This window comes from Emys orbicularis, chromosome 2 (assembly GCF_028017835.1).
Source record: "Emys orbicularis isolate rEmyOrb1 chromosome 2, rEmyOrb1.hap1, whole genome shotgun sequence".
NCBI lineage: Eukaryota > Metazoa > Chordata > Testudines > Emydidae > Emys > Emys orbicularis.
Genome location: NC_088684.1, coordinates 16,520,886 through 16,534,334, shown reverse-complemented (window position 1 = coordinate 16,534,334; position 13,449 = coordinate 16,520,886). Strand labels below are relative to the sequence as shown.

At 41.9% G+C, this 13,449-nt stretch overlaps 1 protein-coding gene across 1 annotated transcript in view; it reads left to right on the top strand.

Annotated features, from left to right (window-relative positions):
• Window positions 1-13,449, top strand: part of TG (thyroglobulin) — a 203,498-nt gene that overhangs the window by 79,447 nt on the left and 110,602 nt on the right. The window contains exons 30-35 of the mRNA XM_065397852.1: window positions 2,073-2,210; window positions 4,126-4,302; window positions 5,433-5,544; window positions 7,011-7,090; window positions 8,701-8,838; window positions 13,192-13,257. Of these exons, the coding sequence (XP_065253924.1) occupies window positions 2,073-2,210; window positions 4,126-4,302; window positions 5,433-5,544; window positions 7,011-7,090; window positions 8,701-8,838; window positions 13,192-13,257 (711 nt within the window). The remainder of the gene's footprint in view (window positions 1-2,072; window positions 2,211-4,125; window positions 4,303-5,432; window positions 5,545-7,010; window positions 7,091-8,700; window positions 8,839-13,191; window positions 13,258-13,449) is intronic.

Genomic DNA, 13,449 nt, shown 5'->3' with positions numbered 1-13,449 from the left:
GCACCAGCTGAGGTTCTGGCCCACAGACTTTTGGGAGCTTAATGGAACCAAACCTGAAGTCTGAAACTAGAATCATAGGCCTTTTGTCCATAGACACCTGCTGTTCCAGATTCTGCTCTTGGTTAGGCCCGTGTAAATCCAAAGTAACTCAACTGAAGTCACTAGAGTTTCTACACAAGTGTAACTGAGAAAAAAAATGTGACCCCTTGATGGCAGAGTTTTGGTTCATCTACACCAAGTTGTAATCCTTCTGTGAAGCTTTGATGAATGTCTATGGGAGATGCAGGTGTGATTTAAGGCAGCTAAAATGGTAAAACATGGCAAACTGTTATTGATTTACCTCATATTATTTGCATGAAAGATAAACTAAAATTCCCGTTTAACTGGCTAAGCTCCCATATGATTAGTGGAACACAAGTCTAGACTTTAAAAGGAGGAATAAAAACATTTAAAAGATTGACTGAAATTCTTTTCATTTACCTGCCAAGACTTGAGTTCAGGGCCTGGGGGTTCGACATTTTCCCTGCAAGAACTGATGATATCATTAAAACCTAAAGCAATGTAAGGAATGCAGCTTTCTGCACTGTGTTTTAGGGATGAGTCATATCAGCTACTGTTTCAAGAGGGGCTGTCCATAAATTACGCAACACATTTTTGGTGATTTTTCCCCCCCCCAAAACCCACCCACCTCTTGTAACTTTTTGTAACACTGAAACAAACACACACACTTAAGGACCCACTCACCCGCTAATGTGTTACATAATTTATGGACAGCCCCAGAGAAACCTAGGAGACTGAAGGCTTGGGTCTTGACAGGTAAAAAGACTTCCAGGTCACTTGTTAAAAATACAGAGTTACTGAGAAATCTGGGGAAATATCTGCAAGAGTGAGACTTTTTATTACAGCACGATGATGTTTAGAACACATGGCAACATTTCTGAATATTTTATGATGAGAGAAAATGAATATGGGGGGGAGGGATAGCTCAGTGGTTTGAGCATTGGCCTGTTAAACCCAGGGTTGTGATTCAATCCTTGAGAGGGCCACTTAGGGATCTGAGGCAAAAAATCAGTACTTGGTCCTGCTAGTGAAGGCAGGGGGCTGGACTCAATGACTTTTCAGGGTCCCTTCCAGTTCTATGAGATAGGTATATCTCCATATGAAAAAAAAAATAGACACAATAAACCCCCTGTACATGTTTAGCCTGAGATATGTGAGAGGTTTAGCATTTGTGATCCAAGTATTAGTGTTTCTTTGGTTTTGTGTTTCAATTTTTCGCTGACTATTTTAGTGCTTCGTGGATTAAATAACGTGGGAGTCGTACAGGGCCAAAATAATGTGCGGTGTGGTCTGCTCCTCCCTTTTGAGAAATAAGAGAGTGTTTATTGACAAACTGGAAGGAGATCAGTGGAAAAACAACAAAAATGTCCCAAGAGCTGCATGGGCTTATTTAAGGGGAATAATTGAAGAGAGGCAAAAATAGCTCAGGGACAACAATGGGAAGGCACCACAGTCTACACACATTTGAACGGAGCACATGCCAGGGATAGAGAAGAATTACTTAAGATGGTATATGGGGGTAATTACTGGGAGATATAGGATTAAATTAATAAAAGGAGCATTTTGGCTAAGTATTGGGGGGGAAACTTGCTGATAGTGGGCTGTTGGATAACTTCCCAAGGGAACTGGTGGAAATTGCATCACTTCAGGTCATTAAAACTAACTTGATTAACATGCTAGAAAAGATATTGTGAGGAATGATCCTGCAATGGCAGGTAGATGGACTGGATAAAGTTAACAGAGAGATGCTGTGATATGAGCATATTGTGCTTTATTTCAGCCCCTTAATAGACTCTTGGAAAAAAAAGATTAAATCCCAACCCAAACACAATTCAAATATACAGGTATTATCCCTGAGACAGTCCTATTTAAAACCAACCTGGATATACATTAACCCTGGGAAAAGGTTACAGCTGACACACTGTGGAATTCAGAGTTTTACGTATAAACCATCCTAATGTATCCCAGATTGTAAATAAATCTTGCTTTTTTTTTTTTTTCATGTGGATCAGATTCTGTAATGGAACTTTTTTCCCTAATGGACAACAGCCTGATACAACTAGACCAAAGCCGTTCCATCCCATCCCAGCAGTACTGGCTCTTCAAACACAAGTATTCAGCAGAGCAGGCGACGCTCTGGTGTCTCACACGTAAGAAATCTTAGACCTTTATTCTACATGCTAGTAGGGAAACAATAATTAATCAGCAGTTTCAATAGCTACCCTAGTCATGGGCATTAGAAACTGCAGCATTTATGGATTTTTTTTCACAGGGAAAGCGCAAAAATTGACATGGGAGTCATGGGTTGTACTCTCCAGTCTCAATGAGAAGCCACCCAGCCCACGATGAAGCTGGCAGGCTGGCACCACTCCCTTGCCGCTCAGTGGCTTTGTTGACTGTGGCAAAAAACTCAGTCATTGCTGGCGCATCTCCACTAGCGGTAGCAGCAGTGGAAGGTGTAGTGTAGTGTAGACAGTACCCAACTGTTCTTACTACCAAGTTAGATGACATCGTGTTAAAATCATCTGGGTCCTGCTTACACTAGAGCTGTGGAGCTACACCAGTGGTGAATTCCAGAACATGAAGTTTTCCCAGGATAGGCACAGTTGTTGGTAAAAACTTGAGTGAGTCCCTTAGCCCCTAGGTAAAGAAAAGGACAAAAGTCATGGAGTAATGCTCAAAAATGTTTGTTATAAAAGGTGATGATATCTCTAGTTTTCCATGATACTGGGGCTCAGATATGGGCCTGATGCTCCTCTCATACGACCGAGTAACTCCACTGACATCGGTGAAGTTACACTGTGGGGTAACAATGGGGTAAGAGAGAGGAGAATCATTCAAGACATCATTCAAATCAAGTTTATTGTCTATAGTACATATTTTATGAAACAACGCTGGCATAGTCTACCAATGTTGGGGGATAACATATTTCCATATTTTGGAAAGATGGGTTGCTAAATCTCTGGCTATGTTTACACTGCTCCATAGTTCGGACTATGGAGATATAAACAGCAGTGCACACCTAAATGCTGTCCTGTAACTCCCACATGTGGATGCTGCAGGTGTGAACTAAAAGATTTCTGGATCACATTAACATAGTCCTGTTTGAAGAGGATTGTATTATCTTGAACTTTTAGTTTGCACCTGCAGCATCCACAGGGGGGAGTTACAGAGCAGCACTGTGATGTAGACTTCTATTCATGCCCATGTAGTCTGAATTGCAGGGCCATGTAGATAAGCCCTCTGACTAACAGAAAAGCAGCTACTAAGAGAGATGCCCAACACTATAGACATATTTAACTTTAAGAAGTCAGTGGGACTACTCACATGCTTAAAACACTTGTGTAAATTTTGCAGCATCAGGGCATCAATAATTAGCACAATAATTAGCAAACTGGCCTGATCAGTTCGTTATTTTATTTTTTTAAAGTGCATTAGAGCCTTGGAGTTTTGCAAAATTCCTTTATTATAGCAAGGAAGGAAGGCAGCCAGACAGGGTGTGAATTTCAAGGTAAACCACAAAAAGGAACCAACTCATATGGTCAATCTGCATAGAAGCATTTTTAGTGTATGAGAGGAACTCTCCAGAAATAATTTTACAGACGTTTCATAGGACGTTCTAGAAAATGTTTGCTGATACTGCCTCTTTTATTTTATAAACCAGAAGAAATATGCAATTGTTATTGTAGGTTTAATATATTGAATTAGTTTGGAAATCCTCATATCTGTTTCTTGGGTGTTCTGGTCCCTGTTTTATAAAAAGATTGCCTAAAACAAAAAAGACTGTGAACCAGATCCTACTCTCAGCTTTTCCTGTGTAAAGCTGGAGTAACCCCACTCATGCCAGGAAATTATTCTGAGTTTACACCAGTTAAAAGCAGAATTTGTCCCTATTTATTTTTCTTATACAGTAATAGCATAATAATAACAATAATACACACCTCAGTAAAGAATATTTGTGCTAAAGGTTTAATTTTAAGAATTATAAACAAGGGAGAGATGAGACTGGAGAGAAGGGGAACACAAATAGCTAAGTTTATAAAACTGAGCTGCTCTGCCTCTTAGGTTGCGCACAAGAAGATGCATTTTGTCAGCTGGCAGCTCTTCAGAATACCACAAACACGTATTTTGCCTGCACACTCTATCCAGAGGCTCAGATCTGTGATAATTACATCAACCACATCCCCGAAAACTGTCAGACAGTATTACCCCAGCAACTGCAGACCGTGTATCACAAAATAGGTGAGCTTCAATTTCTGTGTTAAATTGGAATTTCAGACAGATGTATGTTGTATTCCTGGCGGCATCGATCAGCATCTCAGCTTTTACTTTGAAGGATGTCAAATGGGAATGTAGGAATGTTATGAACTGCAATAAGGAAGACTAGGTGGCTCTGGATATAACATGAAGTAGCAATGAAAGACTAACATTAGTAACTGAAAGGCATCATGGCTATGTGATGGCCAATTGCTGGTGATCTCCCTTCAGTTCCTAGTGGAAGGATATTCACAACGCATCCCAGTTAGCATCTATATCAGAGGGGCCAAAGGAAGCTGCACCAGGAGTCCTCAGACCGTTCCCTAGTCTGAACAGTATTTGAATATGGAGATTGTCATTGGGTTGGAAGGGGGAAGGGATAGCTCAGTGGTTTGAGCATTGGCCTCCTAAACCCAGGGTTGTGAGTTCAGTCCTTGAGGGGACCATTTAGGGATCAGGGCAAAAATCTGTCTGGGGATTAGTCCTGCTTTGAGCAGGGGGTTGGACTAGATGACCTCCTGAGGTCCCTTCCAACCCTGATATCCTATGATTCTATGTCTCCCTTCCCATTCATAATCATTGACATCCTTGTGGAGACTACAGTAGTTGTGTTCATAGAAAAGTGTTTAAAGTATTTTTAGCTTCCTTATTGCTTCCAGCCCCATAATATTGCTCTGTTATAAATGAAAGAACACAACACCTGAAGTACTGAACATTGACTCTATTAAGAGCCAAAGGGAAGGGGAAGCTGCATACACTACCCACTCTGCATTCTCCTAGTCTATCCAGAGATGCTGCATTCAGTCTGAAGTGGACTACCTAATTCAGTGGACTGGAATCACTTCAATACAAGTCCCTGCTGGCCTGGGAATTCAGAACCTGAACTTGAGTCCCTTACTTATCAGCCCATCTTGCTGCCATTAGAATGCCTGTTGGGCATTCATCCTGTGTAGAAACAAATCTAGCTGTCAAACATGTTCGCCTAAATTTATTTTCCAATACACTGAGAAATCACCACTGTGTCATAGAAATGTTGCTTTCTCCCTCCTCTTTATGTTCGCTTGATAGTATAAATCATTTGAAGAAAGAAGTAACTTTCCCTTTGATGTTTTCAGTCATTCTAGAAGGGACTGCGAAGAGCTTCTACACACGTTTACCGTTCCGTAAAGTAACTGGAGTCTCAGTGAGAAACAAGATTGACATGAGCGGGAAAGCCATTTCCGATGGGTATGATCCAACTCAATTCAGTTTTGTTAGCATGGGGCTGTAGCCACATTCAAAATATCAAAACCATATCACGTAAATGGAGAGGATCAGGCATATTCATTAAAAATATTAAAGAGCAGTATATCTTTTGGGGAGAATAACCAATATATTACAAATATTAATCACACAATTTTAAGTGAATTTATAATATATTCATTGTATTATCTAGTCTGTATAATGTGATACCACAAAATCAGTGATTGGGTGGATAGAACTGTTGTCAATAACGCACACAATGCATCTATGCTAATGTTTTCAGTACAGTCACTGTTCTAAATAACAACAGCTGAGCTCTTATACATACAATACAAAGAACTGGAGAGCGCAGTGTGAGTTTGCAGATTCTGCACAACTCCTCACTGCAGTATATTGGCTAAACTCTCGGGACCTCCAGATCTAGGGTTGCCAACAGTCCCATATTACAAGGGACGTCCCTTATTTAAATAGAAAATTGCCTGTCCCCTACTAAATCAGTGCAGGATGCCTTTTATCCTGTACCTCAGCATATTAAAATATTATCATTATGCAAAACCGGTTTTGTTGTGACCTTACCTTCCAGTGAGATAAAGTTTGTAAAATTAGACAATGTAGTAATGCAGAATCGGTCCCAGGATTTACTGAACCAATGTATGTATAGCGCAGCGGTTCTCAAACTATGGAGCACGGCCCCCTGGGGGAGCACAATAAGGTTATGGGGGGGCATGAAGACCTGATGGGGCCACGCTGAAAGGGTGGTCAGGAGGGGGCTCTGCGGCAGGGGAAACAGACAGGGCTCTGTGCAGGTGGTCTTGGCTTCCAGGACCAGGCTCCCTGCCCACCTTGTTCCCCCACTGCTGCAGCTGGAGTAGCTACCACCCAGCAGTTATGCTCGTCTGCTGGGGACATTGGCAGAGACTCTGTGAGCGGGGAACAGAAGGCTACACCCCGGGAGGACTGACCCCCCTGCCAGATAGAGCCCCTTCCTGACCCTGGCCCTTCAGCGCAGCTCCAGGGCACACAGCCCCATCCACTTGCCCTGCCAGATAGAGCCTGTGCAGGGAAAGCAGATGGGCCTGTGCTCAAGGATTGGAGTCCGCAGAGGGCCAGTAATCACTGGTGCATCTTTCCACTCCCGTCCCAACCCTGGCCCTTCAGTGCTGCCCTGTTCACTTTCAGAGCTGGGTCCGAGCCGCCAAGAGTGCCTGCCTGTTGCAGGGAGAGGAAGGTTTCCTCAGCTGGTTAGTACGCCTCACCCTTTGTGGTACAGGGCACCCCACCCCTGGCCCAATATCACAGGCTATTCCTCCCCCTGAGGGGTGCTAAGAAAACAGTTCTGTATTTTTGAAATACAATGTTGGCAACCCTAGGCAGGAATTGTGAACAAGGCTATAGTTTCAACAGGCTGTCAATTGTACTAAAGTCTGGAGTATTTTCTTCTTTCCTGTTAGGTTTTTTGAGTGTGAGCGCCGATGTGATGCTGACCCCTGTTGCACAGGATTTGGGCTTTTAAATGACTCACAGTCAACAGGTATTCTTTACTGAAGCTGGATTTACAGAGTTCATTTTTCAGTCTGTGTCCGTTACATTGAATGTTGCTATTCTTTCAGCTTGAGATGGCCAGGCTAAAGCCCTTGCCGAGCTTGTCAGCGCCCCTTCGGAACATTTCTGGTGACAAGCTACTCTCTCACACGCTGTGGCCTGGTGGCTTGGGCAGTTGCCATGGATGTGGGAAACCAGCATGCAGGGCCCTGCTGTGCCTGATTCAGAATGGTTGGAGATGGAAAATTCTCCTCTGAATTAGGCACAGCAAGGACTTGACCCTGAGTCTCCCACATCTAGGCTGACCAGATCACAAGTGTGAAAAATTGGGATGGGGGTGGAGGGGAGTGGGAGCCTATAGAAAACAAAACCCCAAATATCAGGACTATCCCTATAAAACTGGGTCATCTGGTCACCCTACCCACATCCCAGGCTACTGCTCTAAACATTAGACTTTCAGGCATCTCATACATGCGCACACACTCCTCTTCCAAATTTCAATCAGAAAACAGACATTTCCACACAATTCTGTTTTCACAAAAACATTCAAAGGGTCTTGTCCTTCTTCCAGTGCGGAGCAAAACCAAATTTTGAAATGGAATTGTCGTTCTCTAGACCGCTCTGCTTCCTATCTATTTACAGCCATCTACCAGAGCAGTAAAGTACTTACCAGCCTTAGCTCCCATAAGTAACATCTCATGGGAATGGTTTCTTAGCAGGGCTGTAGCTCTACCAATATTTCACACAAATGGATAAAATGGTATATCATCCGTATCCCTCTCTTACTAGCCCCACTCTAAAGACTTTGGCTGATGTCCAAAGTGCCTCAGGGAGTTAGACACCCACACCCTAACGAAATTCAGTGGGAGTTGGGCATCTCATTTTCTTCTGTGCTTTGAAAAACTTTAACTTTGGCTTCCTGTGTTCTCACAACCATGATCTTGCACACATTTTCAACTTCAATTTTGGTTTTCCTCATTTTTGGGAGTATTTAGCTTGAGATGCCCAAGTCAACATTTTCAGACTTGGGTGCCTAATGGTTCTTAGGGTAAAATTTACAAAAGCCCCCATTTGACTTATAGCTGATTGAAAGTCAAAAGGACGTGGGCTCCTAAGTTACTTAGGTGTTTGTGAAAATTTTACTCCTCAATTCATATTTAGGCGCCTAAGCGAGTGGCCTGATTTTCAAAAGTGTTGACCACCCCTCAGCTCCTGCTGAGGTCAGTTAGAACTGCTAGGTGTACAACACATCTGAAAATCATGCCAATTTACAATCAGGCCTGGTTTTGAAAATCTTGGGGCTAGGCCCTCCATTTCTCAGAGGTGCTGAAAAGTTAGTTGAGAGACATCAATGGGCTTTGGAACTAGCTCTAATTGCCTGATAGTGTCCCCATTGAAATCAAAGACAGTTTCATCGTTAACTTCAATGGGAGCAGGATCTGGCCTTAAGTGACCTAATGGGTCTTTTGCTTCTCTGATTTCTGAGCCTAAGGAACTTTCATATAAGACTTAGTGGAACCAGAAAATATTAATTTTCTTAAAAATCTTATTTAAAACAGTTACCACGATGATTTTTGTAACTGGATATTTTCCTGGTAGGTGGTGAGGTGCTCTGCTTGACTCTGAACAGTTTAGGAATCCAGACCTGCACTGAGGAAACGGGAAGCACTTGGCAGATTTCCGATTGCAGCTCTCCAGATGTCAGAATATATCCATTTGGCTGGTATCAGAAGCCTGGTGAGTAATGCAGGTGGTCTGCCATTTAGAGTGTCTTCTGTGTGATGTTATTTATTTGCTTTATAGTAATGCTTAGAGGCCCCAACCAAGACTGGGAACTCATTGTACTAGGAAATGGACAAACACATAGTAAGAGACAGGCCCTGCCTCTAAGAGGCTACAGCTAGAGGAGGCAGACAAAGGATGTATTTTTATCCCCATTTTGCAGATGGGAAACTGAGGCACAGAGAGGTTAAATGAGTTTCCCAAGGTCAAACAGAAAGTGTGTGACAGAGCCAGGAACTGAACAAAGATCTCTTATATCCCAATCTAGGCCCTCAGTTTAGTTACAAGACCATACTTCATTCCCACCGTCCAGATTATACTAAGGTGCAGCAGTCAGTAAACCGTACCAATCTTAGAAGCCATACTGGGATATGTGGAGGCCAATACTCTCTTATCTAGGTCTTGACTTTTGAACCATTGAAGCCAATGGGAGTTTTGTTCCTATGTTTAGTGAAGGCAGGATTATGTCCAGAGTTTAAATACCAAAAATACCGCGTTTCTAGTGTGCATTGAAATAATTCAGCCATTGATAAAAGCTAGCCTATTTAGGTGAAGGAAGTGTTTCCAGAAGACAAGAACAGCACAAAGAGGGAAGTTGATTAGAACTGGTCAAATATATTTTATTTTCCATAAAAAAATTTCAACAAAACTAAATATTGTTTCTGATGAAAATTTTCACTGAATTAGTTTAGGGTCAGGGGTTATTTGTTATTTGTTTTTGTTTTTAAAGAAAACTCACAACCCCATAATTTTCAGTTTTGGAAAACTAAACCCATGATCATTTAGATTTTTAACAACCGCAAACCAAGCACTTTTGTTTTTTTAACAAAAACATCAAAAATGTAAATGAACATGGAAATTTTCTTGGGAAAATGTACATTTAAACAACAAGCCATTTTTTGTCCAAAAATAAAAAAGCTGGAAACCTTTCAGTCAGCAATAGTAATAATCAGAGTTTCAAGCTACCGAGTAGCTCAAAAATATAATTTATGGTGTTTTTTTTTTCTACTTACAGAGCAATTCGGTGACAGTCACATTTCTTTTAGATAGAAAGAACAAAACACAAGACAGAATAAAAGTAACATGGCTGCTAGTCATTTGCGTTTAGATATTTAAGTGCCCTGCACAGAAAATATGGACATAACATTTCCACGGCTAAATGACTCACATAATGCAAAATCTTTCTTGGTGACTTTCAGTTACTCTGCTTACAGTAACTATATTGGTGCACTCAACACCAAGTTTGCAAAAAAAAGTAAAAGAATTTGGAACAGCGAAATCCTCTTGTCCATTTATCTGGTGGAAAAATATAGTCATGTGGCTTTTTGACTTATATATTCCAGAGGGTAGGTCCCAGGGAGGATAATTTCTAATTTGGTTGGGGTGAGTCAATGGCAGGAGAGGGAGGAGTAGAGTAACGGGATGGTGCATAGGTGCTGGAATTAGGGGTGCTGCTGCACCCCCTGGCTTGAAGTTGTTTCCATTATATACATGATTTACCGTTTGGTTCAATGGCTCTCAGCACCCCGCAATACAAATTGTTCCAGCACCCCTGGAATGGTGCATTTCGGAGTGAATGTTCTCTTGCTGTTCACTGGTTTTCTAGGAAGTGGACCGTCTGACCTGAGCTGCAAAGTTCAGCTCCAGATCTGGATTCAAACTTCCCTGGATTCGGGGAATGTTTATAGGTTCATTCACAGATTCCAAGGCCAGAAGGGACCGTTGTGATCATCTAGTCTGACCTCTTGTATAACACAGCCAGAGAAAGGCCATAGAACTTCCCTCAAATAATTGCTAGAGCATATCTTTTAGGAAACATCTGGGAACTTGGTTTAGGCTCATTTCTGCATACAAATATTGTTTGTTAGTTTGGTTTTTTTGTGGTGGTGGGAAACGGAAGGAGAGGTAGTATTGTTTTTAGGAAGCCCTGTTTTACACTAAAAGGCTCAGCCATCCTGAATTCTCTCTGTGTGGCCTAAAAAATATGCGCCACAGACCTTAGAGAACATGGGGGGAGATTTCTGCCTGCTGGAGGGGTCACTGAACTCTGTTAGACTTGCAGTCTCTTTTTTAGCTTTGCCAAGCTAATTAGAATCCTGCCTGCAGGTGGCTGTTCTGCATGCACCACATTGGAGCCTAAATTGTTTATTTTTTCTTCATCTTCTTGGAAAGTATTAAATTATTTTGAGCAACAAGCTCTGTGCTGTCTGACTAGCTGACCACAGCGTGTGGGTGGGGTTCCACTTTCTCAGGCTTTCCTTTGATGCATCAGAAACACTAAGAGAAAATGGAGGCATGTCTGAAGCCGATCCTGCTATCGTTACTCAAGCAGACTACAGGGGGACTAGTTCTATCGAGGTTAAGGCAGAAGGGACCATTCAATCATCTAGTCTGACCACAGCCCATTTAATATCACCCCTGTATTGAGCCCAATAGAGGTATGTGCAAGGATTGCTCATGTGGCAGAGGGGTTACTATATCAGGATCTACTGGATATGCAATCCAATCTGTGTGGGTGGGCCTTTGCTTTTGTGCAGAATCCCACTGAAGACTGCGCTCCACAGGGGCGCAAGGGCCTGCTGGGGTGGATCAAAGCCTGAATTTGTACCAAATGACAGGAGTAAGGACTCAATCCTGCTCCACCCCTGTTAAAGTCAATGGAGATTTTTGCCACTGAATTTCATTGAGAGCAGGATCATACTGCCCGTTGCTTCATTACTGCTATTTTTAAGTCTAGTTCCTTTCTCCTCTGTAATACATAGAAAGCTTTTGCTTCTTGTCTCCTCTTTCCAATGGAGGATGTTGAGCTAATTGTCTGAAACAGCATATGAAAATCCTTCTCTGGGTGACTATTGACAGTTTTGGTTATTAGAACTGACATAACTGAGCAATGAATTTACATTATGTTCTGCATTTCACTCATCTTGGGCATTGAAATTAGGCTGGTCAGTTATGGTTGATGGTAGATTTTCATGGTTTGGTTCTCATGCATTGGCACAACATTTAAACTATAAAATGTGCTGCAGAGACCAATTCTGCTCTGGTGGGGAGTTAGTCTAGATGGCCTAATGGGTCCCTTTTATCTCTAAATTCTAGAGTTTTGCCATAGCATAAAGTCCAGTGGAGGCTGAAGGCACACCTGCTTCTGTGTTCCAGCTGCACGGAGCAGACGTGGAATGTCCCCCTTAGTCGTTTGCAGCTTGACTGGCAAAAACGCCAAAGGATTTGTCCCCATTTTGTAGGTGCCCTGCTGTCGCTGTAATCATCCTTAATCCGTAATTCAACTGTAGTTAAAATGATTCACTCTTCCTAAAGGGTACGTTATTCTAAGAGGGCAGATAATTTAAAACTATTAATCTTAGATACATATGCACCTTTTAATGTATTTATCCTCACAACACCACTGTGAGGGAAGGAAGTACTATTACCCTCATTTTACAGAGGGGAAATCAATGCACGGAAAGGCTAAGTGACTTGCCCAAGGTCATATAGGAAGTCACTGACTGAACGGGCTTGAACTCGCATTTCTCAAGGCCTAGTCTAGTGCCTTAACCACTTGACCATCCTTCTTCTCATTAACAAGCACCCCTGTTAAAGTCCAGAGGATTTTTCATTTCATTCACTCCGGGCTTAGGCATTATTATATGGCAGTTCCATCAACAGAAGATGTCACTTCTTATTGGACAAAGGCACTGCAGAGAGGAGCCTATGGCTCAGGCCAAATGGGGCGCCGAAGAGAGAATGGAGTTAGCTGCATTTCTTTTTGATGGGGAGGAAGTTTTAATGCGTTCCCACTGTACCATGCATCAAGACAAAAGTCTGCACAGATGTTAATGCAAATCAAGATATTTGCAGACAAAAATTTGTATCACTTGTGCAGGTGTGTTCCGGCTTCGGGGACTAGAAGTGGAACAATTATGATGAAAGTTTTGAGGCTGAAAAAGAAAGTGTAAAGTCGGTGACTGAAATCTGGAGGGCCTTACACATGCCAATGGACGTTCGCTCAAATAAAGCCCTCTGGCTTTAGCCCACTATAAAATATTTTGCTGCGGAAATTTTGCTGAAATCTTTATATATTTCATGGTATGTTGGCATGCAAATAAAAAAGAGCTAAAATAACAGCAAATATGAACAAGCGCTACAGCCTAAAGCCAGTGTTTGGGAAGCAAAGATATTAAAGTCTGTTTGGTTTGTGTTGTGGATGTGCAAATCCCAGAAATGAAGTTGCAGGTTCAGAGATGATATAGTTAGATTTAAAAAACTATCTACCTTACATTGTTGTAACAAACTGTCTTTTTTTTTTTTTAGCAACCATGACGAATACTATACCCAATGTGTGCCCACCTGTTCTGTTTCCTCGTAGCCCAGAGAACGGTGAGTGTCATAGTGTATTAGGGCAAAGAAAAGAATTGAGGAAATGTGTAACCTCTATTTTTCATGCCCTGCATAACAACCACTTTCATAATGATCCATTTATGTTTCCTTTTTTTACTCTGTACAGATATAGCAGGTATTTTCTTTCTTATGAATCATTTAACCAAAATAGACGAGCTATTGACTGGCATG